This window comes from Ranitomeya imitator, chromosome 3 (assembly GCF_032444005.1).
Source record: "Ranitomeya imitator isolate aRanImi1 chromosome 3, aRanImi1.pri, whole genome shotgun sequence".
NCBI classification, from domain to species: Eukaryota; Metazoa; Chordata; class Amphibia; order Anura; family Dendrobatidae; genus Ranitomeya; species Ranitomeya imitator.
In genome coordinates, this window is record NC_091284.1 from 126,398,582 (window position 1) to 126,425,028 (window position 26,447).

The 26,447-nt window shown below is 44.5% G+C and overlaps 1 protein-coding gene across 2 annotated transcripts in view; it reads right to left on the reverse strand.

Annotated features, from left to right (window-relative positions):
* The window catches only part of MLXIPL (MLX interacting protein like), a 164,066-nt gene that overhangs the window by 70,419 nt on the left and 67,200 nt on the right, over window positions 1–26,447 (reverse strand). For both annotated transcript variants that reach the window (XM_069761396.1, XM_069761397.1), the window contains exons 5-7: window positions 22,035–22,079; window positions 19,321–19,498; window positions 13,354–13,434 (exon numbers count right to left, since the gene is read on the reverse strand). In XM_069761396.1, the coding sequence (XP_069617497.1) occupies window positions 13,354–13,434; window positions 19,321–19,498; window positions 22,035–22,079 (304 nt within the window). The remainder of the gene's footprint in view (window positions 1–13,353; window positions 13,435–19,320; window positions 19,499–22,034; window positions 22,080–26,447) is intronic.

Here is a 26,447-nt window from a genome sequence, read left to right on the forward strand (position 1 = left end):
AAGTTGGAGTGTGTCATGCATTTTTTTTCTCACCTAGCATCCGTATGACATGTGTATGCAATCCGTATGCAATGTGTTTTTAACATCAGTTTTTACATAAGGTAATTCTCCATGTCATTTCAATCTAGTTTTCAAACTAATAAAACAATTAGATAGATAAGTAGATAGATAGATAGATAGATAGATAGATAGATAGATAGATAGATAGATAGTGAGAAATATGCCAGTGAGATCTATAATCAGTGCTTTGCATGTGTAGTTTTCTGTACATGTATTTAGCTAATAAATAAATAAAATAAAAACAGGGTGTGTAGTCCCACTTACTTTTATGAACCAGCTAAGGCTACGTTCACATTTGCGTTGTTGGGCGCAGCGTCGTCGACGCATAGCAACGCATGCGTCATGCGCCCCTATCTTTAACATGGGGGGCACATGGACATGCGCCGGTATGCGTTGTAATGCGTTTTACGACGCATGCGTCACTTTGACGCACCAGACAGGGCGCGGACGACGCTACTTGTAGCGTTTTCCCTGCGCCAAAATTCCAGAACTTTACAAGTTTATGACAACGCATGCGTCATAAAACGCTGCGTTGTGTACATGCGTTGTGGGTTGCGTCGATGACGCTGCGCCCAACAACGCAAATGTGAACGTAGCCTAACGGAAAGCAGACGGCTGGGGGCTAGTCTTAATAGTCTGGGAAGGGGGCAATAAACATGGAGATTCCCATGTTAATACTTAGCCTTTACTAGTTATTAAAAAGGGGAGGCACAAAAAATATGAAGTGGGCTTCCCCCATAATTTTTAATAACCAACAAAGCCTAAGCAGACAGGTTTCGGGTGATCTTAATAGACTGAATTTACTGTACTCGGCTGATAAAATGTCAGGTTTCCTATGAGATGGGTGCATAAAAATCGGATGGTCAGTGTGCTGTCCGATTTTTTTTCTCACAGCCATTGACTTGCATTGGCGAGTCTTGACTGTTTTACATGGCATGCTGCAATTTTTTCTTCATTACAATTCCAGGTGAGGAAAAACTCGCAGATGAACACTGCTAATTGAATAACATTTTTGCAAGTTGCAATGCGATTTTTTTCTCACATTGCACACGCCAATTTTATATGCACAAAGAGCGATTACTAGCTGTTCAGAAACAGTATGTCGGCCTATGAGGGTTACTGGTGAAGTTACTCCTATAGCTGTACAGGAGTATTAGTGGCAGCGATCTTTCCCTATGTTAGTTTTTCTTGTGTGTACAAAAGTATGTGTCCACATTTATGTTTTTTGGTTAAAGAATTTGTTACACAATTTGTGATAATTTCAGTTTGATACCATCTCCCACCATCTAGTAAAAAAGGACACAAATATATAAGCTTTTCTAACATTAGGACATATGGATGATGGATTGCAAACAACGCAATAAATAGTATCAAAGCATCTGATTTTCTTTGATTCTTTAACATCTCGCTCCATCCATCTCAGGAAATATTGTAATTGTTTATAAACAAGTAAATGTTAGGGCTATTGGAACGCACCAAGTAATAGAGAGATTGATATGAGGTGCGTTCGCAGCCCGAGGTCCACAGTGCAGAGATACCTGCTTCAAAGTAATGGCGGATGGACACTGAGCTCACACGTGGGTTAAACTTCACCCCATGTGAAATGAAAGCGAGCTCTGTTGCCTCACAGAGTCGCGCTGTACACAGAGAATAATACCCTAACTAGGGTTGTGCTTGCTCTGAACCCTTCCGTGCTAACCGCACACATGAAGGAACCAGATGCTAAGCCAAGGCTAATTGCCCCCACTGACGCTAGCTGCCTGCCTGAGTGTACAGCCCCAAAGCTAAACAGACTCACACCACATATGAACTGAGTGGTAGAGTATCCACTGGCAACAGCCAAACACAAATGATACTAGCGCATGGCCGTGCGGCCATGCAAACCTTTTATAGTTGTAGCTCTCCAGGACCTTCCTAATGGACCAACAGGAGCTGCTACAGGACCTGAGCGTGTGACCCCCGACCTCCAATGAGAAGTCTTCCCTAGGGCATGCTCAGAAGGAGAAAAGCAGGACTTAGTCCCAGGAGCGCATTGCCGCCGAACAGTACTGGTTATAATGGCTGAACCTGGAAATGCAGCAGTAACCAAACGTGCAGTATCTGTCCGAGCCAGGCGCTGGGACTGACGTCTCCGCTGAGCAGGGCCCAGAGGACAGAACCTGGGAACCTGTGGAGCACATTTGGGCTCCGCTGCTCATTGCAGCCTTTGAACGTAGCGAGGCCCAAGGAGGGGGGCCCTAGGAGGGGGGTAATAGGTGTTGAGTTCCCGCCGCTGCACAGGGGGAATGTCGAACCATGTCCGCTGCGGTCTCCCATTCTTCTCCAGCCACAGTGGAACCTGTGGCTATGTAAAAAACAGATGAGCGGATAAATAAACACAGTTGGCGTTTAGCCCAAACTTAGCTTCCAGCCTCGACGCGTTTCCCCATCTATGCGGTTCATCAGGAGGCAACAAATGTAGAGCCAGTCAATGGATGTGTAGTCACTTGCTGTTTGCACTCAAAAGTGGCGGGTTTATCATGTATAAACTGTATCAGTAAGGCTAGTCATATGGCACCTTGGTTTTTGTTCTTTGGTGTGCAGGCTCTGACCAATTAATAAGGGTCCATAAGGTCTATTCATGTTATATAGGACCTATAAAAGCCGCCTGGCACACAATAGCTATGGACAAGGGTGTCAATTAGCACATAGCCTACTCTGTTATCTAATAAGTACTATCCCTTCATCTCTTTAATTTTCTTGTTGTTTTCCCACCTATAGTATACCAGGGAATTATCAGGGTTAGTCTGGGACAGCCGTCGTGGAGTGGGGGCGCCAAAGAAATCGACTCTTTTAGGGCGCCAACCCCCGCTGTCAGGAAGGGTTAGCAGGCAAATTATAGGGTTTTTGTAGGTTATGTTTAGACCATATATATTTATATTGTGATATTTGCACTGGGAGGGTGCGTTTTAATATTTTTCTATTAAAGTTAGTTTTTATAAGGGATTACATGATTTACACTTTAATTTTTTTCCCCTGGCACTATTATTTTTTTCTTAATTAAACCCCTGTAATCTACGCATGGACGTAATTCTCCGTTCTTCTTCTGCACAAAGAAGAACCCAGCCCCTGCAGGTGACACTGACTTCCTAATGAATCCTCTTGCCAGATTCTCCTAGATGTACTGAGACATTGCCTCCGTCTCCGGGAGAGATAACGGGTAGACTCGACCTCGGGGAGGCTCAGCACCAGGCAAGAAGTCAATAGGACAGTCATAGGGGCGGTGAGGTGGAAGGGTCTCCACAGCCCTTTTTGAGAACACGTCCACATAGGGCCAATATTGCTTGGGGGGGGAGAGAAAAAAGATCTGCGGGTACCTCAGTAGTAGCAACCTGAACGCACTCCCTCTAACATCTATCCTCACAAGATTCACTCCATCCCAAAATTCTGCCTGTGGACCACTCTATAAGAGGGGAGTGGTACCATAGCCAAGGTATCCCTAACAGGACCTCATCAATTCCCTCAGGAATGATGAGTAGAGAAATAATCTCCTGATGAGATGGCGACATAGAGTAAATGGGATGGTCTGGTGTGTTATCTGTGAGGGCAGTGTCGACCCATTCACCATTCGTACGTTCACTGGTTTGGCGAGCATCACCAGGGGTATTGCGTGTCGTTGGACGAAGGCAGATGACATAAAATTGCCCTCCGCCCCGGAATCCACGCAAAGCTCTACTGAATGAGTGGATGAGCCTATGGTAATTGTCTAGTGTACCTCCTCCTACAACCACTAGACGCTGACGTTTTCCCAACCGCTGGGAACATCTGGAGGCAACATGTCCTGACTGCCAGCAGACATGACAGACCTTGAGTGCATGAGCGGTCTGGGACTTAGATCCCGCTCGTGACACCTCCATGGCCTCATGTGACTCGGGCTCCTGGACCGGAGATTCCAAATGATTGTTGAAGGTGAGAACCAGCCGAAACCTCTGCCTACACTGGGCTCGCTCCAACCTTCGTTCGTTAAAACGAAGATCTATTGTAGTAGATACAACTATTAGCTCCTCCAGTGTGGCAGGAATCTCCCTAGTGGCCAAAGCGTCCCTCACATGGTCAGCCAGCCCCCTCCAAAATACAGGGATGAGGGCTTTATCCGACCACTCCAGCTCAGATGCTAAAGTCCAGAAGTGGATGGCAAAATGGCTGACCATGGACGAGCCCTGAGTCAATGCCAACAGTTGGAGCGCCACATCATGGGTGACTCGAGGTCCTAAAAAGACCTGTTTCAGAGTGCTCAAGAACAGCCGAGCACTCTGCACCACATGATCGCCACGCGGCGTAGCCCACTCCAACGCCCTGTCCGACAGGAGAGATATAATGAATCCCACCTTTGCCCGCTCTGTGGGAGAACGTGCAGCCAGGAGCTCGAGGTGTATTGCGTACTGGCTCATGAAACCCCTACAAGATTTACTATTACCAGAATATTTATCTGGCAGCGGGAGGCGAGATAAGGTCGGAACAGGGGTGGCAGTGGACAAACTTGCTGCAGCCACGCTAGCAGCCTGAACAGCTGAGGTTTGAGCGCTCGAGAGCCGCCAACCTACCCTCCAGCTGCTGGATGTACCGCAGCAGCAAAGGAGAGACACATGGATTACAATGGAGCGACAAGCAGACAATTCAAAATTTGGCCTAGTTGCATCAGCCAAGCTGAAATGGAAAAGTTCCACAGTGGGGGAAGGGTGTCTGGAGAGAGCCATTTCTTCCTCTCCTCAAGTACTTCCACTCAAAGGGCCTCGTGTTCCTCATATCCTCTTTCTTTGGCTGTCATGTAATTTCTTCAAAATGTGCACTTTGTATAGATGATAAAAATAGTAATGCTACCCTTAGTTTCCATTGTGGTTTTTATTTAGAGGCGGGACTTTTAATGCATTACTAAAAAGGTAAGTGAAAATAGATCATGACAGGAATACAAGCATTGTCCTACTGTGACAAGCCACCATTGCTGCCCTTTTCACAGCACTGTGCGATAATTATCCTACTATTGCAAGTGGGGTTCTATCACAGTATTGGGGTACGCTCACATCTGCGTATATAAACTCACTCAGATTCTCAGCCAGAAAGGTTGGCGGGTGTCCTGCATTTTTTTCTCATCTAGCATCCGTATATCATGCAAGTGCTATGCGAGTGTGCGGTATTTCTCACCTACCATCCATACGACATGAGTATGTAACATCATCTTTTACATACTGTAATTCTCTGTCACCTCAGGCTAGTTTTCTAACTAATAAAACAATCTTACATACAGAGATAGATAGATAGATAATGTAAGGTGGCTGTTGGACACATAGTGGAAGAGAGATAAACCTGAAGTAATGCTTTAGTAGACTAAAAGGGGTTAATCAGCCATGACAGGTTGATTGTGAGCAGCTGAAGAGTTGAGAGAGATGGCTGCTCATCATATCTCCACCCCTGGGTGTGGTTCACTTTGTAAAATAAGGCCTGTTTGTCTCACCCATGTCTGTGTATACGGAGGTGTGCAGATCTCTTGGATTGACTGCCTTTGCTTAAGGACTAAAGGTACCGTCACACTCAGCGACGCTGCAGCGATATAGACAACGAGCCGATCGCTGGAGCGTCGCTGTTTAGGTCGTTGTAGAGACGTCAAACACAGTAACTCCAGGGGGGCGTGGCCTGGCAGGCGATGTGAACAGACGTGCAACAGAGCTCTCCCGCTTCATTATCTCTGTATTAACCCCTTAGAGGCGCCGCCGAACGCAAATCATACTCTCAGGAGTGCACATAGTCTCGGGGAGCGAGGTGTGACCCGAAGGAGCGGAATCTTATCTGAGGATGACACGCAGGAGACAGAAGGAGCTGACAGCTGCGGGAAGCTCACAGGCCCAAGATGGCGCCGAGACTGCAGAGGAGGCGGCGAGGGCAAGCGCTGCTTATCAGAGGAAGATGGATGTGATTGCTAAGTTGGAGCGATTTGCCATGTCAGAGGAGGCTGTAAATCTGCAGTCAGAGGCTGGAGGTGTGAAGTCTGGAGCAGCTGGTGCCCCCGGAGAACAGCAGGAAGGAGGGGCTCAGCTACAGTGCAGTGGGTCAGACCAGGGATCTCCTACAAGGGCCGCAGGAGCTGTTCTGCCTGCACAGTCTGACATGCCAGAAATGGAGGAGCCGACTCTGAAGGACATATTTTCAGTGGTGATGTACTGTAAGTCTGCCCTGGGGGCTCTAAACCTACGAGCGGATGAATTAAAGGGAGAGATGGTCGCTTTAAACTCTGCTATGCGTAAAGTTGAAAAGAGAGTGGAAAAGGTGGAAGAAAGGGTTGGGAGTGCAGAAGATCGGATTGGTGAATTGTTAAACAGGGAAAAAAAGTATATCCAACGTATTGCTGATCTGGAGTTTAAGACTGATGACCTTGAAAACCGATCCCGCAGGAACAACCTAAGGATTGTGGGGGTCCCAGAAAAGGCGGAAGGGAGCAACCCCACGGCTTATATTGAGGCATGGCTAAAAAACGCTGTGGGTGGAGATGGCCTTACTAAGATGTTTGCCGTTGAAAGAGCGCACCGTGTGCCCACCAGACCCCTCCCCCCCGGCTCGGCCCCAAGAGTTATCTTGGCTAAAATTCTGAACTATCAGGACCGAGACATTTTGTTGAGGAAAGCCAGGAATTGTGATGAGCTGACCATTGATGGTAATCGGGTCTCCCTTTATCCGGATTACTCTGCGGCGGTCCAAAAGCTTCGGATGAAGTTTGGAGAGGTCAAGAGGAGGTTGCGAGACTTAGATGTCCGTTATTCAATGATTTACCCAGCAAAATTAAGGGTGGTGGCTCTGGATCGGGTGCATTTTTTCCAAAATCCAGAGGAGGCGTTACAATGGCTGGATCTCAATACTAAGCATGTCAGAGCGGGGCAGACCCGCTGAAACTGATTTAAGTGCTACTGAGGCAATTGTTAACCCTTCACTGTTATGTTTGGTTTGATAGTTAACTGGTACTTATACTGTGACTTTATGGTATATTGATATCATCAGGTTGTGTTCGGCGGCGCAACGGAATTTGCATTTTGGCTATGGTGGGCGGGGGAGCTGAAGGAACGCAGAGTTTTTATCGTTAGGCTGTGAAACAGCGTTCCCAGATCTCAAATTGAGAGGGAGAGTTTATTTTGATATTCTAAGAGTAGAGAGGAGTTGGGTGGGCTTAAGAGAGGGGAGAGATGGAGAGTTATTTCAGTTGGGAATTGGGGATGGGGGGGAGGAGGGAGGGGGTGGGAGTTGGGGTTGAGACCTTAGGGAGCTTGAACTCATTCATTGTTTCTATAAGCTACAATGGGTGGGGAGGTTAAAATCCTAAGTTGGAATGTTAGGGGCCTTGCAAATGCTACTAAAAGAACAGCTATTTTCCAATATGTACTGAAACAGAGGCCTTCAGTGATATGTCTGCAGGAAACTCACCTAGTGAAGGAAAAGGTGGCTATTCTACAGAAGAGATGGGTGAGAAAGGCGTATCACTCACTGTTCTCAAATTATGCCAGAGGTGTGTCAATTTTGATACACGTTAGTGTTCCGTTTGAAGAGATTGAGGTAACCACCGATAAAGACAGCCAATTTGTGTTTTTAGTATGCAAGATATTTAACAGGTTAATTTGTATTGTGTCAATTTATATTCCACCACCATATTCCAAGAAAAAGATACAGGAGATTCTGGAAATTATGGGTAGGTGGGATGGGGTGCCCCTCCTTATAGTGGGGGATGTGAACAATATATCTAATGATCACTGGGACAAGGGTAGACATGTGGAGTTGAGAAGTGAAGGGAACTCTACTCCTTTTGGAAATTATCTAAGAGAAATAGGATGGATAGATTTGTGGCGGGTGCGTAATCCTAGGACATATGCCTACTCATGTTATTCAGCTACATACGGATCTTTATCTCGCATTGATGTGGCTTTGGGAAATGGGGGGGTGAATAATCTAATACATGAGGTGGAGTATAGGCCTAGAGTAATATCGGACCATAGCCCAGTACTGGTCTCGGTACAAATGACTGGGAAGAGTGGTCTGACGGGGTTGGGATGGAAATTTCACCCCTCCTGGCTACAGTATTTGGATATGGAACAGGTGGGAACTGAACTCGGGGAGTTTTTCAGGATTAATGAAGGGAGTGCGGGGAATCTTGTAGTGTGGGACACCATGAAGGCATACCTGAGAGGAATTTTATTCCGGGACATCTCGAGACATAAAACTAAGTCTAAAATTCAAGACAATGCAGTGATGGAGGAACTGAGGGTGGCGGAAGAGACACTGGCCTCTCAGAATTCAAGAGAAGCGCAACTTCGTATGAGGGCGGCTCAGGTAGCGGTCGATGAACTCCATATGCGTAGGGCAGATAGGTTGAGAGCCTTTCAAAAGGAAACATTTTATTCTGAGGGAGAGAAGGTGGGACATTTGCTCTCGGTGGTGGTTTCTGCGCAGCGGGATTCTTCACATGTATACTCCATAAGAACAGAGGAAGGTAAAACGGTTACTCAAGGGGAGGAAATTTTAGACGTTTTTCGGAGATTTTATAGTAAATTATATTCTTCTAGGGTGGATAAAAGTCCTGAGGAAATGAATAGATATCTGAAAGAGGTTGACTTACCCAGACTAGGTAGAGAGGAAAGGGAGTGGATGGATAGACCGCTTGGGGAGGAAGAATTGAAGGCGGCTTTGGCGGATATGGCGGGGGGCAAGGCTCCGGGGACGGACGGTATCCCAGTAGAGGTTTATAAAATTCTTAATGCAGAGTTAATGTCCAAATTGGAGCGAGTGTTCTCTGAGTCATTGGAGAGGGGAGTGCTGCCTCCATCAATGAGAGAGGCCATTGTGGTGGTTATTCCTAAAGCTGATAAAGATCCTCAACAGCCAGAGTCGTATAGACCAATTTCACTTCTAACGGCTGACATAAAGATTTTGGCGAAGGCCCTGGCGAACAGGCTGTCCCAAGTGATCGATAAATTGATTCACCCAGACCAGTCTGGCTTTATGCCCAATAAATCCACGGCAATTAACTTGAGAAGGCTATTTTTAGATATGCAAATTCCTGCAGACAATGCCGGAAAAAGAGTTACTTGTGGTCGGTACTGGATCGCCTGGGGTTTGGTCCAAAATTCATCTCCTGGGTTAAGTTGCTGTACTCGTTCCCAACGGCAAAAATTAGAGTTAATAATAATTTGTCAGAGAGTTTCCCGCTGTTTAGGGGTACCAGACAGGGGTGTCCGCTGTCCCCGTTGCTCTTCGCTCTGGCCGTGGAGCCGTTAGCGGCTAAAATAAGAGGTGCTCAGGAGGTTAGAGGTTTCATCTATGGTAGGAGGGAAGACAAAATTGCATTATATGCTGACGATATTTTGTTGTTCCTGGAGGATTCTGAAAGGTCCCTGTGCAATGCGGTTGCTTTGATTGAGAAGTTTGGTCGGTTTTCGGGTCTCACAATAAACTGGGATAAGTCTTGTATGTTGTTGATTGAGGGGGACAGTATTGGCAGTGGAGAGAGGGCGATAACCACAAAATTAAAGATTGTTCAAAAATTCAAATATTTGGGTATTCAGATTGCTCTTCCTCTAACTACCTTTGAGGAACTGAATTTAAGTCCATTAATGCAGAAAATTCGTACCAAGATTGCGGCATGGAACAAATTACATTTATCGGTGGTTGGTAGGGTCAACCTCTTAAAGATGATTGTAATGCCACAGTTGTTGTACGTGCTACATAACTCTCCCATTTGGATTACACAATGCAGATTCCGTAAGATTAGGTCTTTGTTTGGGGAATTAATATGGGGAGGAAAGAGTCCTAGGTTTAAACAGGAGATACTTCAGAGGGCCAAAACAGAGGGGGGTCTTGCACTTCCTAATCCATGGCTATACTTCTTAGCAGCACAGTGTCAACATCTCAAAGGATGGGGGGAGGAGGCAGGGAGTGTGCAAATACCTAATAGCTTGAGGTTCTTACTACAGGCAGACGTTTTGAGTGACAGTTTGGAGGGAGGACAATTCAAACAAATGGGTTCACATGGGTGCACTATCAAATTAATTCACAGAGTATGGGAAAAAGTCAAACTCATTAGGGAAGTGAGTGGGTTCACCAGATTCTCGCCTATTTGGGACAACATTTATCTACCGGAATTTAGGCAGAGGGAGGGTTTTCACTTTTGGTCTGCAGCAGGTATTAAACGGCTGGGGCAGCTGATAAGTCAGGGCAGACTTAAAACATTTGAGGAGTTGCAGGAAGAATTTCAGTTGCCACGGTCTGAATTGTTCCAGTATAATCGTATCTCTCATGCTTATCAGGCACAGAATAAAAGGGGAGCCATAGTGGTACAGATTGATCTCATGCTCGACTATATCCTTAAGAATAGCTGCACGAAGGGGGCGATTTCAGAAATATATGGGTTTCTACTTTTTTCTTTCCTGGAAAAATATCCCATCCGAGCCAAAGGGAAATGGGAAGCTGAATTGGGAATAATTGACAATGATAGATGGGAGTCGGTCCTAGAATATGTACCCAAGATATCAATGAGTGAACCAGGCAGGCTATCACAGTTATTCGTAATCCATAGGGCCTATAGAACCCCTGACAGGTTGTTCAAGGCTGGGCTTAGGCAGAACTCGGAATGCCCTCGGTGCTCACAATCCCAGGCGGGGATATTGCATATGATGTGGCAGTGCCCTAGACTGTCCTCCTTCTGGATAGTTGTTTTAAATCGTATTGAACTGGTGTATGGATGTTCTGTCCCTAGGGTTCCACTGACTTGCATATTGGGATATGTGGAGGAAATTGTTACGGACAACATGTTTAAAATAGCTATTGCACGATTGTTATTCATTGCTAGGAAATTGATCGCCAAATTTTGGATTAGAGAGGAACCTCCAACAAGAAAAGACTTTCTTAAGCAAGAGGAGCATATACTTACTTTGGAGAAAAGTATCTACACCAAAAGGAATAAGCTGGACATCTTCCACAAGCTGTGGCAACCGTGGATGGACTTGAATTAGGATGATAAATGAGAATATAGGGAACCTAGTATTCAATGGAAATATAACGGATGTTTATTCAAATGTTTATATGATGATGGGAAGTGGGGTGGCTCTGGCTGAGGTCTCTGGGGTTGGGCGGGGTGGGGGGGCTCTGAGTCGGGGGGAAAAAGTTATCTGTAAATGTTTAATGAAACATTGCCATGAGAATTATTCTGATTGTTTATTCTTTGCGGATAATAAAAATCTATCTGATAAAAAAAAAAAAACACAGTAACTCCAGAACGATGCAGGAGCGATCCAGTGACATAACGGCGACTCACTTATCGTTCTCGCTGATTGTTGGCTCCATGTAAAACATTGCTGGCATCGTTGCTTTTGCTGTCAAACATGACGATACACGCCGACCTGACGACGAAATAAAGTTCTGGACTTCTAGCTCCGACCAGCGATATCACAGCGGGATCCAGATCGCTGCTGCGTATCAAACACAACGAGATCGCTATCCAGGACGCTGCCACGTCACGGATCGTTGTCGTTCTCGTTGTAAAGTTGCTGAGTGTGAAGGTACCATAAGGAGCTGGACTCTAACCAGCACTATTGTTTGGACTTTTGCTTTATGTTTTACTTTGTGCTGGACAAGGGCTGTATTTGAGTTTTCCCGTTATGTGGTTTGTGAGGACTGAAATAAACCAGCCAAGATCGAAACGGATCCTGTGATACCTCATATTGCTCCCAAGTATGAAGCATTGCTAGATTTGGCATTAGAAGTGTGGACAGCGTTCCCAGGGAAACACATGTGACTGTTACAGAAGTACTGTCTAACATTGCTATAAGCCAGGGAGCAATGTTAGACAGCATATTTTTTGTCTTACAGGGGTTATCCACTACTTGGACAACCATTTTTTAAATATGGGCAGCACGGTGGCTCAGTGGTTCGCACTTCAGCCTTGCAGCGCCGGGTTCCTGGGTTCAAATCCCATCAAGGACAACATCTGCAAGGAGTTTGTATGTTCCCTACGTGTTTCCTCCGGGTTCTCCGGTTTCCTCCCACTCTCCAAAGACATACTGATAGAGAATTTAGATTGTGAGCCCCAATGGGGACAGTGATGATGATGTCTGTAAAGTTCTGTGGAATTAATGGAGCTATATAAGTAAGTAAAATAAGTATGTGTGTCGATTTCCATGTGTTTTAAAAGGAATCTGTCATCGTGTTTTTGTGACCTAGTCTGAGAGCAGCATAATGTATAATCAGAAACCCTGATTCCAGCAATATGACAATGACTGAGCTGATAGCTGTAGTTTTGACAAAAAACACTGCTTTATCAGCAGGAGATTATCAGTACAGGACTAATAAACCTGCTGCCATGTAGTCCTCCATTTTCATGAGCTGTTTACACAGAAAGCTGCCAATCAGTGGTGTGGGCACGGTTATACAGGGCTCAGCATTCAGAGAACTGATAGATCTGCAGCAGAGAAAACAGTGATTTTATCAAAACTGCAGCAAGCAACCCTGTAGGTGATACATTGCTGGAATCAGGGTCTTTAACCCTTATGCTACTCTCAGATGGGGGTAGTAAAAACCTGGTTACAGATTCCCTTTAAATTCCCATCTACATGTATTGTAAATTGACGCAGATGTCTGAACACTACCTAATACATTATAATAATAATAATAATAATTTTATTTATATAGCGCCAACATATTCCGCAGCGCTTTACAAATTATAGAGGGGACTTGTACAGACAATAAACATTACAGCATAACAGAAATACAGTTCAAAACAGATACCAGGAGGAGTGAGGGCCCTGCTCGCAAGCTTACAAACTATGGGGAAAAGGGGAGACACGAGAGGTGGATGGTAACAATTGCTTTAGTTATTCGGACCAGCTATAGTGTAAGGCTCAGGTGTTCATGTAAAGCTGCATGAACCAGTTAACTGCCTAAGTATGTAGCAGTACAGACACAGAGGGCTAATACTGCATATGACATTATGTCATATTCTTTGGATTTCCATCACATAGGTATTATAAAATTGAATTCATTCAGAAAACATGAATTTGGTGTGCATATTTGTTATAAAATATATCCTTGAAATGGACAACAGATAAAGAAGTTTCCAGGTCAACAAAGCGGTGCCACTGAAGCTGTATGGGATCTCACTGGGCGAATATATAATAATATTATTTTGTTATTTTATCACACCGTACTTTATGGATATTATTTTTTTTTTAAATCCCTAGACAAACCCTTTAAAGAATAAGAAGTAATGCAGCAGTTACAACGTACCGGATATGTCCATGAAATCATCAAGACTAGGCTGCAATGTAGCCAGCTCTGGTTGGATCATATCTGCATTTCCAACATAATCTGTAAAATAATTTACAACTAAATTACTCAAAATATACTAGAAATATATAAAACAGACATAAAGCTGTAAAATGATTAAGGTCTCATTCACGTCAGTGTATTTCATGTCTGTAGTCATTCTTCACATGGAAGATCCTAAATCCAGAGTTAATGTTAGTCAGGTAATCAAGAACAGAAAAGGATCAGAAATCAAACAATTCAACATTTTTGTGCGGATTAATTCCTTAAGAGCTTGTTGGCATTAGGGAATAAAAAAAAGCTTTGATGTTGCTTCTGAAAGGTTGGACGAGTGGAATCTAGATGGAACAAATTATGTTTTTTTTCCTCCTCACCTAACATACATATGACATGCATATGCAATCTGTATGCAATGCGTTTTTAACACCATATTTTACATACTCTAATTCTCTAAGTAATTTAAAGCTAGTTTACTGACTGATAAAACAATCTTATATATAGATAAATAACAGATAGATATCCTATAGACATATAATTTCACAAGCCCCCTCCATATAAAACATGTGAACCCTTCAGTGCCTGTCATATGGCACTAGAGGGTGTTTAGCCTTATTTAACCTATTAAATAAATAAATAAATAAATAAATGACTTGCGTCTCCCCTATTTTTGATAACCACCCAAGGTAGAGCAGACAGCTGTGGGGTTATATTATCATGTTGGGAAGATCCCTGGTTATTGGGCCCTTCCCAGCCTAAAATACAAACCAGCAGCTACCCCAGAAGAGGCACATCACAATAGATGCTCCAATTTTGGCCCTTTGCCTTGGCTCTTCCTGACTGCCCTGGTGCATTGGCAATCGGGGTAATGGTTTATGGGGTTGATGTCAGCTGTGTAATGACAGATGGCATCAAGCCCAGGGGTTAGTAATGGAGAGGCGTCTATAAGACACCCTTATTACTAACCCAGTATGTTGAAAGAAAAAAAACAAACTAACACAAATATTTTGGGAAGAGCTGGGGCTAAGTGCAAGAAATAGCTCATCAAATGTGATGTGCCAATTCTGGGTCGGATCGGGCTTGTATTTTTTAGGCTGGGAAGGGTCCAATTACCAGGGACCTTCCCCGCCTGATAATATAAGCCCACAGTTGTCTGCTTTACCTTGGCTGGTTATACAAAATAGGGGAGACCCCTTGTCATTTTTTTTAAATTATTTATTTAATAGGTTAAACACCCTTTAGTGCCACATGAAAGGCACTACAGGGTGCTAATTTATTATATGTAGGGGGCTTGTGACATTAAATATCTACAGGACATCTATCCTATCTATTCTGACGGTTCTGGCGGTGAATTTACTGTACTTGGCTTATGAAATGTCGGGGTTTCCTTGTGTGCGTAAAAATCAAATGGCACATACCTGTGCCGTCCAATTTTTTCTCGTACCCATTGACTTGCTTTGGTGAATGCAATCCTATTCTCTCATCCAATCGCAGTATGCTGGAATTGTTGTCCTCAGTCCGATTAGAGATGAAGAAAAACTTTTGCAGATGAGCACTGACTCATTTAGTAATACTGGTCAGAGTTCAATGCGTTGTTCCATTCAAGAATGGGTACTTGACTTCTACGGGAGCCCTATAGGTGGGGCAGCAGTTGACTATGTGCACTGCTGCTCAATTCTAAAGGAGATAAAAGTTTTGCATTCCGGTGATTGGTGGGTGTCTCATTGGACAGACCCACAACCATCTTAAATGCAGCAGCACCTATCCCACAGATAGGTGATACATTGTTCCCAAAGGAATATCCCATTGGCAGAGTTTCTGGGTGAAAGAATTAGAACTAGTGAGCCCTGTGCAGTCTCCCCAAAAAAACTTTGAAAGGATGACGAGGATGTCTGTACACTGAATATGCGGTGAGGTCCTGTCTGATGACCATTGGACTGAAAGTTTAAAAATACTCCCAAATGTTTGGAGTCTGAAGTACAAAGACTTTCTCCAATAAATCTAATCCACAGGGCTTACAACACTCAAAAAACCTACTCTGTAAAATACACACATGGTCAAAATTGTTAGTCCCCCTCGTTTAATGACAGAAAATCCCACCATGGTCCCAGAAATAACTTGAATCTGACAAAAGTAATAATAAATAAAAGATCTATGGAAATTAACAAATGAAAGTCAGACATTGTTTTTCAACCATACTTCCACAGAATTAAAAAAAAATAAAACTCATGAAATAGGCTTGGACAGAAATGATGGCACCCCTGAAAATAATGTGACAAAAGGGACATGTTAAATCAAGGTGTGTCCACTAACCAACACCACAGGTGTCTACAATCTTGGAATCAGTGAGTGGCCTGTATATAGGGCTACAGATACTCACTGTGCTGTTTGGTGACATGGTATGTGTCATACTCAACATGGACCAGGGGAAGCGAAGGAAAGAGTTGTCTCAGGAGATCAGAAAGAAAATTATAGACAAACATGTTAAAGGTAAAAGTTATAAGACCATCTCCGAGCAGCTTGATGTTCCTGTGACTACAGTTCCATATTATTCAGAAATTTAAGATCCATGGGACTGTAGCCAACCTCCCTGGACTTGGCCGCAGGAGGAAAATTGATGACAAATCAAAGAGAAGGATAATAAAAATGGTAACAAAAGGGACCAGAAAAACTTCTAAACAGATTAAAGGTGAACTTCAAGCTCAAGGAACATCAGTGTCAGATCGCACCATCCTTCGTTGTATGAGCCAGGACTTCATGGGAGACGACTAAGGAGGACACCATTGTTGAAAAAAAATCATAAAAAAGCCAGACTGGAATTTGCCAAGCCACAAAGCTATTGGCAATGTCCTATGGACAGATGAGCCAAAAATGGAACTTTTTGGCAAGGCAGTACAGCTCTATGTTCACAGATGGAAAAATGAAGCATATCAAGAAAAAAAACACTGTCCCTACTGTGAAACATGGAGGAGGCTCTGTTATGTTCTGGGGCTGCTTTGCTTCATCTAGCACAGGGTGTCTAGAATCTCTGCAGGGTACAATGAAATCTCAAGACTATCAATGGATTCTAGAAAGAAATGTGCTGCCCAATGTCAGAAAGCTTAGTTTCAGTCGCAGGTCATGGGTCTTGCAATAGGATAATGACCCAAAACACACAGCTAAAAACACCCAAGAATATCTAAGAGGAAAACATTGGACTATTCTGAAGTGGACTTCTATGGGCCCTGACCTAAATCCTATTCAGCATCTTTGGAAAGAGCTGAAACATGCCATCTGGAAAAGGCAACCTTCAAACACGAGACAACAGGAGCAGTTTGCTCTTGAGAAGTGGGCCAAAATACCTGTCGAGAGATGCAGAAGACTCATTGACAGTTACAGGAATCATTTTGATTACAGTGATTGCCTCATAAGGTTGGGCAACAAAATATGAAGTTAAGGGTGCCATCATTTCTGTCCAGGCCTAGTTCATGAGTTTGTTTTTGTTTTTTTAATAATGTGGAAGCATGATTGAAAAGCAATGTCTGACTTTCATGTATTCATTTTCACAGATTTTTTATTATTACTTTTGTCAGATTCAAGTTATTTCTGTGAAAATTGAGGCTTTTTAAGTCATTAAACGAGAGGTACCAACAATTTTGACCATGTGTGTAGGTATTAGACCATGTGTGTAATTCCGTAGATGTAGGTATGATGATGCTCAGCTCATACACATGATGTGGGATTGTGTAAACATAGGGGCCTATTGGAGTGACGTTCTAGATTTGATTGAGGCCTCTTTCACCCTTCCGTATTTCAGCTTCCGTCACAATCCGTCGATTTTTGAGAATGCAGGATCCATCAAAAAAAAATTGCAGGATCCTGCATTTTCTCATAGACTTGTATTAGCGACGGATTGTGACGGATAGCCATCCGTTTCATCTGTCTTGCACTGGATCCTGCATAAGAAAGCGGTCCGTCGGGCAGAGAAAACGTTCAGTGGGCAGCACGGTGGCGAAGTGGTTAGCACTGCAGCCTTGCAGCGCTGGAGTCCTGGGTTCAAACCCCACCAAGGACAACATCTGCAAAGAGTTTGTATGTTCTCTCCGTGTTTGCGTGGGTTTCCTCCGGGTACTCCGGTTTTCTCCCACATTCCAAAAACATACTGATAGGGAATTTAGATTGTGAGCCCCGTCAGGGACAGCGATGATAATGTGTGTAAAACTGTAAAGCGCTGCGGAATATGTTAGCGCTATATAAAAATAAAGATTATTATTACGTTTTTCTCCTCGTCGGAAAATCGGTCAGCGACACATCCTGCGCTGCCCGTCACTGGCTACAATGGAAGCCTATGGGCGCAGGATGCGTCGCTGCCTGTGAAAAGCAGGAATCCAGCAACGGGTCTCGTCTTTTCAAACTGAGCATGCGTGGAAGAATTCCAGTCAGGAAAATATTCTCTCGCTTGCGCTCTTTCTCACCATGGATGCTGCCTATGCAGCATCAAAGTAACAAGATATAATGTTAAAAATAATTTAATAAAAAAAAAAAAAAATTGCAATATTCTTACCTACCGGCGATCCCGCCCTGCGTCACCGATGTTCCCGGCAGCTAGCGTTACTTCCTAGTGTATTACTCACGAGACGATTTTGCAATGTATTACTAGGAACGCTAGCTGCTGGGAGCATCGCTGTGCGGGAACGCCGGTAGGTGCGAATACTGCGATTTTTTATTTTTTTTAACCTGGTTTGTGTTGTGTATGCTTTTTCGGAGTGGAAAACTGCTGCGAAGACGCATACACAACAGGTGCACATAGCCTCGACGGGTCCGTCAGAAAGACGGGCCCAGTGCACACATTTTCTATAATCTGCACAGAATCCGTCATTTCAACGTCTTGACGGATCCTGTGCAGATTTGGAAGACGGAAGTGTGAAAGAAGCCTAAGCAAGTAGGCAATATTCACTTGCGACCAGATCCTAGGATCAGTATTTGGGGTCTCTTGGGGGAGGGAGTTTATTTGGATTCTCCAGTGGCATCGGGTATTTCTCACATGTTGTTTCAAGTCAGTAAGTTGCTGGCCTGTCATTGGTTAGATCCTTCATCCCTCTCCTTTGCAGAGCTGAAGAATAAAATGAATAATGTAATAAAACTAGAATGGGGTATTTACCAAAAAAGAAATGCTATCAGTACAAAAGGGTATGTACTCCTTTTCTCCATTATGCTACGAGACACTTCTTGACCCTTACAACTGTCCTCTTGATGATATACAGTGCCTGACCAGACTAGATGTCAGGAGTTCAACCATTTGTTCTAAGTGTTGATTCCCCGAAACACGTTGTCTTTGCCACCTATATATTTTTTTAAATTATTTTTTAATTTTTGTTTTGGCAAAAAGGAGGGGGGATTTGTACTTTTTTATTAATATTCTCTAATTTTGACTGTATTTTGTAGTCCTCTTAGGCCACTTGAACTTGTGATTGGCTGATCACTTGTGCTATACACAACAAGACCACAGCATTGTTGTATATAGAACAAAATTACAGTCTCTTTATAAACGGCAGCTACAGGTTGGCCTTCATAGCATCACCGTCATGACAGGCATGGGAGGGGCGTCTTCAGCAGATCCTTGGTTATCATGGAAACCCATCGGCAATCGCATCGTGGAGAGAGTTGATGGGTGGTAATAAACCCTCGAGTGACTGTAAAAGACTTGGAGTAAGATTCGGTAACCTTAAACAGCCCTGAAGAAAATTTCTACTTTATAAAACAAGTCCAGATAAACTCACATCAATAAAACAATACAAAATAATTTGTAGCTAACATAAGCTAAAATAAAAAAAATCATATAGGCCCTGGCACAAGCAGGTCATTAAAGGGGTTATACAGACGTACTGAGAATATGAAACAACAACAACAAAAAACACACACACACACACACACACACAAAACAGCACATACCAAAATCTGGATACTGATATGATGGGGGCATGTTCTGAGTGGTGGTGAACAGAGTGTCCGAGATATCAGTTAAGAAGTAATCCAAATCATACAGCATATCGTCCTCTTTTCCACGTCCGTCTTCAATACGCTGACACGCGGCAAATAATTCACCCCCTCTCCATGTGGGGGCGCCGTTCTGACAGAAAACAGTATGTTCTTAATGTTACATTTCTAAACTTTTATTTCATAGACAGGGGATTTTTTTCATTTTAAACACTGTTTTGCAATTTCCTCCTCATTTTCTGTCAGATAACGGTTACATGTGAATATGCTTATATTACTTATAGTTTTATTTTCTCCATGTTACTTAGCACTGTGTGTGCACATCATTTACAAGGAGAACCAAGCCGTATTTCCTAATACATTAAAGGGAACCTGTCACCCCGAAAATCGCGGGTGAGGTAAGCCCACCGGCATCAGGGGCTTATCTGCAGCATTCTGTAATGCTGTAGATAAGCCCCCGATGTTACCTGAAAAAGGAGAAAAAGACATTAGATTATACTCACCCAGGGGCGGTCCCGCTGCTGGTCAGGTCAGATGGGCGTCTCCGGTCCGCTCCGGCGCCTCCTATCTTCTTTCCATGACGTCCTCTTCTGATCTTCAGCCACGGCTCCGGCGCAGGCGTACCTTGCTCTGCCCTCTTGAGGGCAGAGGATAGTACTGCAGTGCGCAGGCGCCGGAAAGGTCAGAGGCCCGGCGCCTGCGCACTGCAGTACTTTGTCTGCCCTCAACAGGGCAGAGCAAAGTACGCCTGCGCCGGAGCCGTGGCTGAAGATCAGAAGAGGACGTCATGGAAAGAAGATAGGAGGCGCCGGAGCGGACCGGAGACGCCCATCCGACCTGACCATCAGCGGGACCGCCCCTGGGTGAGTATAATCTAATGTCTTTTTCTCCTTTTTCAGGTAACACTTATCTACAGCATTACAGAATGCTGCAGATAAGCCCCAGATGCCGGTGGGATTACCTCACCCGCGATTTTCGGGGTGACAGGTTCCCTTTAAGAGGAAAAGACAGGGACGTTGTGTGTCTCCATCATTGAAACAGAGATATAGATGCAATGTTATCTGTCTACAACGGTTGTAGGATGTTTCGCCCCCAGCAGTTCGCCCCCGGGTAAATTTTGCCCACGGACATTTCGTCCCCAGCATTTGGCCCCCAGGATGATACTTACATGTCGCAGCTACAGCTCCTTGGGTCACAGAGTGTAGTCTAGAGGTTCCCCGTGACGTCAGATGGAAACAGTTGATTTAATATGTCACAAAAGTGCAGCGCTCTGTACAGTACTTTTGTGATATGTGGATTGATGACGGACGGGAATTCATGAACCACAAAGACCAACTGGCGAAACATCCAAACACAAAATTCTGGGGGTAACACAGGGTACAAGGGCGAAATGTACCCGGGGGCGAATTGCTGGGCGCGAAACATCCAAATCCCGTCTACAACATTGACAAAGGGAGACATTAAGGGACCTCCCAGCGGCAAGATACGACCACCAAACTGTAAACCTTTACCAATCGGCGGTCGTTTAACAGCCTGTTTACAGAGGCAGACCACAGTAAATGATCCACACTGAGTGAATTGTAGTATATCGCTCAGAGTGCATAGGCTACCATTCTTCTTGGAAGTGTGAGTCCAGTTTAGACAGCACGATGCACTGCGGAAAACAATGATTTTTTTGCTCTTGGGGAAGCATCATTTCACCCAATAAATAAACCTGTTTACACTGAAAGTTTATAGTGAAAAACGCAAATTATTTTTCAGTGTAAATGCAGCTTAAAGGGGTTGTTGAGCGCTATGATATTGATGACCTATTTTTGGGATAGATATCAATATCAGATCAGTGATAGTCTGGTACTTGGTAGCGCAGCTCAAGATCGGACTGGCCCACAGGGGAACAGGGTAATCCCCTGGTGGGCCCCTGTGCAGGAGTAATCTACTTACGCAGACAAAAGCAGCATCTCATCATTCATTCAACAAACTACCCATATTATTATTTTATAAGAAGCAGGGGCAGATATCTGAAAGAGGGTAATGTAATACTTGCATGCAGTTGAACTGTGAGCTTCTGGAGTCCATGTTAGTAGGGGACCCTTGCCACCCCAGCCCAACACTGCCCCTTACTGATTAGCTGTTTTTAGCTCTGGTGACGGCCGAAGAAAACCAAAACATCAGAACTCCATACCCTGTGTAATGACCATTACCATGCACTGCAGGGCAGCTCCGGAGCAGATTACAGCTGACTGATGGCGCTGCCGGGTGTCAGACCCCAACTGATCTGATATTGATACATGCCCCAAGGATAAGACATCTATTACATAAGGTTAGAGACCTCCTGTAAGGCAATACTATTTTCTCATTTCTGGAGAGACAGAATTGTATGACTGTATGATGTGCAGGGAGAGTCATGGAATAAGTAATTTCTGTGTCTACATAACTTACCGGAAGAGAAATGGGGCCAGTGCTTTCTACAATTCACAAGAGACAGGTAGGCAGTACTATCTGTGCCCAAATAACTTACACTCCTAGTAATTGTAACCATCTCAATTTTCAGCACTGATGATCCATTTGCGATCACCTCTCAGTAAAAGGATTCCTCGGATCTCCACAGATCTGATCTGTTAATAACATCTCTACACACAATTCTTCACTTTCTTAACAACAATACCAACCTTTTGTCCTTCAGATAACTTCCCATCCTGGTGAAGCTTCCTCAGCTGTCAATTTAAAAGAAATAATAAAATGAGTGTAGTGCAGACATTGAATCACACCTTATACTTGATATTGCCCATGTGATTTGGCAGGTTTTTAATGTGATGCTTTTTTTTTTGTGTTAAAGAAGCACTGCTATTAACTTTTTCATTAATTAAATCTGCTAATATGTGCATGTAATGTAGTGTGAGAGTATTAATATACTCGCCTACCACCGCTCTCCCCAGGATCCAGTGTCTGCTCTTCAGACTTGCCGGTTCACTCTATGTTCTATGCGTGAGCCGAAAGTTTCTTTTACAGTGTTGGCCTATGAAGATTTGTTATGAAGCTCCACAGACCTTCATTGTAAAAACCGCTTTGTGGTCAGAGAGAGCGCAGCATGACCCGGAGAGACTGCAGAGCGGCGGTAGATGAGTATGTTATTACACTCACACTTCATTACATGCACATATACACACATTTAATGAATGAAAAATCTGGGTGGGAGTGATTCTTTCAGTTTAAAAACATCACCCCTAAAAATAGCTCATGTAATCATCTGCCTAGAAAAACGGTCTGATCCATTTCTGTAATGGGAAAGAACAAGTTCCCATAATTGTCTGTCCCTGCTAACAAATATACTAAATGAATGGACGTAATCACACATTATTACAATTACTAGATGGTGGCCCGATTCTAACGCATTGGGTATTCTAGAATATGTATTTATGTAGGGCAGGAGTCAGGTAACCCACACTCTGCTCTCCCGTCTATCCATGTGCTATATTCCTATCCTCCTATGTTCCCTTGCAATCCACATTCACCGCCCAATCCCCCCTCCAACACGACTCATATACATCAACTCCTCTCTCCTTCCCTCTCCCATGTACAGCTCCCATGCACTTCTCACCTTCCTGAAAAACCTCAGTCCATCTTACGCAAACAGACTGCATAAAAAAACTTCATACAATCCCAAAAGCTACTTGCTTTTTATCTTCCTACTCCTGCTGATATCAGGGGACATCTCCCCAAATCCCGGTCCACCATCCACCAACCTCAACCCCTACCCTACCTCACATCGAAACCTTAATAATCTTACTAATATTAATTGCACTCCTTCATATCCTCCTTCTTTTAATTGTGCCCTTTGGAATCTACGGTCTGTATGTAACAAGCTTCCTTTCCTACACAATTACTTTCTGAAAAACTCTCTGGATCTGCTGGCCCTCACGGAAACCTGGATTCAGGATTCTGACACTGTCTCTCCTGCTGCCATTACCCATGGTGGCTTACAATTCTCCCATTCCCCGAGACCAACAAACAGACCTGGTGGTGGAGTTGGCATACTCCTGTCCCCACAATGCACTTTCCAGGTCATCCCCTCAGTTCCATCACTCTCATTCCCTTCTTTTGAGGTCCACACAATCAGGCTCTTTCATCCCCTCTCCCTCAGAGTAGCGGTCATATACCGGCCTCCAGGCTCACCCACCCACTTCCTGGACCATTTCTCTGCCTGGCTGCCGCACTTCATGTCCTCAGAACTACCAACCCTTATCCTGGGAGACTTCAACATCCCCATTAACAGCCCCACTTCCACATCTGCATCCCAGCTTCTGTCACTAACCACTTCTCTCGGCCTCTCACAGCTCTCAACCTCTGAAACACATAAAGACGGTAACACCTTGGACCTGGTTTTTGCCCGGCTCTGCTCAATCTCCTACCTAGATAACTCACCGCTTCCCCTCTCTGACCACAACATTCTCTCCTTCACACTCACATATCCTCGCTCACCCCAGCACCCTCCTACATACCATTCAGTCAGAAATCTACAAGCCATTAACCCTCTTACACTTTCAGACTCCCTACGCTCATCATTGTCCCCAATCTCTTCCTTTTCCTGTCCTGATCTGGCTGTACATCACTTCAATGACACTCTTAGAAGCACCCTTGACCAAGTAGCTCCCCTCACCCTCAGAACCTCCAAACACAGAATAAAACAGCCCTGGCTCACATCGCAAACCCGATTTCTCCAGCGATGCTCTAGGTGTGCTGAACGCTTATGGAGGAAAACACGCACACCAGAAGACTTCATACACTTCAAATTTATGTTAAGGACCTATAACTTTGCCCTTCACTTCGCTAAACAGACCTACTTTACCACTCTGATCTCCTCACTATCCAACAACCCCAAGAAACTTTTTGACACCTTTCACTCCCTCCTCAGGCCAAAAGCACAAGCCCCTATCACAGACATTTGTGCTGGTGACCTGGCCTCCCACTTTATAGAGAAAATAGACAATATCCGTCAGGAAATCCGCTCCCAACAACTAAGTTCAGTGACTCCCATCCCTCCCCTCATTGCCCCTGGCTCACTCTCCACATTCGATCCCATCACAGAAGAAGAAGTCTCCAAGCTCCTCTCCTCTTCTCGTCCGACTACATGCACTACCGACCCCATTCTCTCACATCTCCTCCAGTCTCTCTCTCCAGTTGTCACAAGTCACCTAACTACAATCTTTAATCTCTCCCTCTCCTCTGGCATTTTCCTCTCCTCCTTCAAACACTCTATCATTACTCCATTACTAAAGAAACCCACCCTTGACCCATCCTGCACAAACAACTACAGACCGGTCTCCAATCTCCCCTTCATCTCTAAACTCTTGGAGCGCCTGATATACTCCCGCCTTACCCGTTACCTCTCCACTCACTCCCTCCTAGACCCTTCACAGTCCGGTTTCCGCCCCCTACATTCGACAGAAACTGCACTCATCAAAGTGACCAATGACCTTCTGACAGCAAAACGTAATGGTGACCACTCTCTGCTCATTCTTCTCGACCTTTCTGTAGCTTTTGACACTGTTGACCACCCTCTCCTTCTCTCTAGGCTCCAGTCACTAGGCATTAAGGACACTGCTCTCTCCTGGTTCTCCTCCTACCTTTCTGACCGCTCCTTCAGTGTTCGGTTCTCTGGCTCCACTTCATCTCCTCTTCCTCTCGCTGTTGGGGTACCTCAGGGCTCAGTCCTTGGCCCCCTTCTGTTCTCTCTCTACACGGCCCCAATTGGACAGACCATCAGCAGATTTGGCTTTCAGTACCATCTTTATGCTGATGACACACAACTATACACGTCATCCCCTGACCTTACTCCCGCTGTACTACAGAACGCCACTGACTGTCTGTCCGCAGTCTCTGACATCATGTCCGCTCTCTATCTGAAACTCAACCTCTCCAAAACTGAACTTCTTCTGCTCCCACCATCTACTAACCTCCCTAAATCTGACATTTCCCTCTCCGTGGGTGGCACCATAATAACACCCCGGCAGCAGGCGCGCTGTCTGGGTGTTATGTTTGACTCCGATCTCTCCTTCACCTCCCATATACAATCTCTTGCCCGCTCGTGCCGCTTACACCTAAAGAACATCTCTAGAATCCGCCCTTTTCTCACCATGGAGACAGCTAAAACCCTCACTGTCGCCCTGATCCACTCCCGCCTGGACTACTGTAACGCTCTATTAATTGGCCAAACCCCTCACTTGACTTTCCCCTCTCCAGTCCATCCTTAATGCAGCAGCCAGGGTCGTCCATCTGGCTAATCGTTACTCGGACGCGTCCGCTCTTCGCCAGTCATTACACTGGCTACCCATTCATTACAGGATACCATTCAAAGTACTTGTTCTCACCCACAAAGCTCTCCACAGTGTGGCACCCCTTTACATCTCCTCCCTCATTTCTGTCTATCAGCCTAACAGACCACTGCGCTCTGCAAATGACTTTCGATTAACCTCTGCACTAATCCGTACCTCCCACTCCCGACTCCAAGACTTCTCCCGTGCTGCGCCAATTCTCTGGAATGCTCTACCCCAAGATATTAGGACCATCCATAATTTGCATAGTTTTAGGCGCTCGCTCAAAACACATTTGTTCAGAGCGGCCTATCACGTTCACTAATCAAAGTCATTTTATGTTTGTGTGTGTGTGTGTAGCCAATTCACTATCCCCATCTATTCCCCAACCCCTGAAGATGGCTGGACCATGACTGTAAATACATCATTGTAAATACACACCTGTACTTTGCATCTCCGCCACCTCATTGTAGATTGTAAGCTCTCACGAGCAGGGTCGTCTTATTTTGCTTTAATTATTGTATTGTTAACGTTGTTACTTATGACTTTTGTGTTTGAAACTGTTAAACTGTAAAGCGCTGCGGAATATGTTTGCGCTATATAAATAAAGATTATTATTATTATTATTATATAGCAGCCATATAGTATATTGCACAGGCCACGTAGTATATAGGAGCCATGTAGTATACAGCAAACAAATACTACGTGGCATGTGCTATGTATTATGTGGCTGCTATATACATACATATTCTAGAATACCCGATGCGTTAA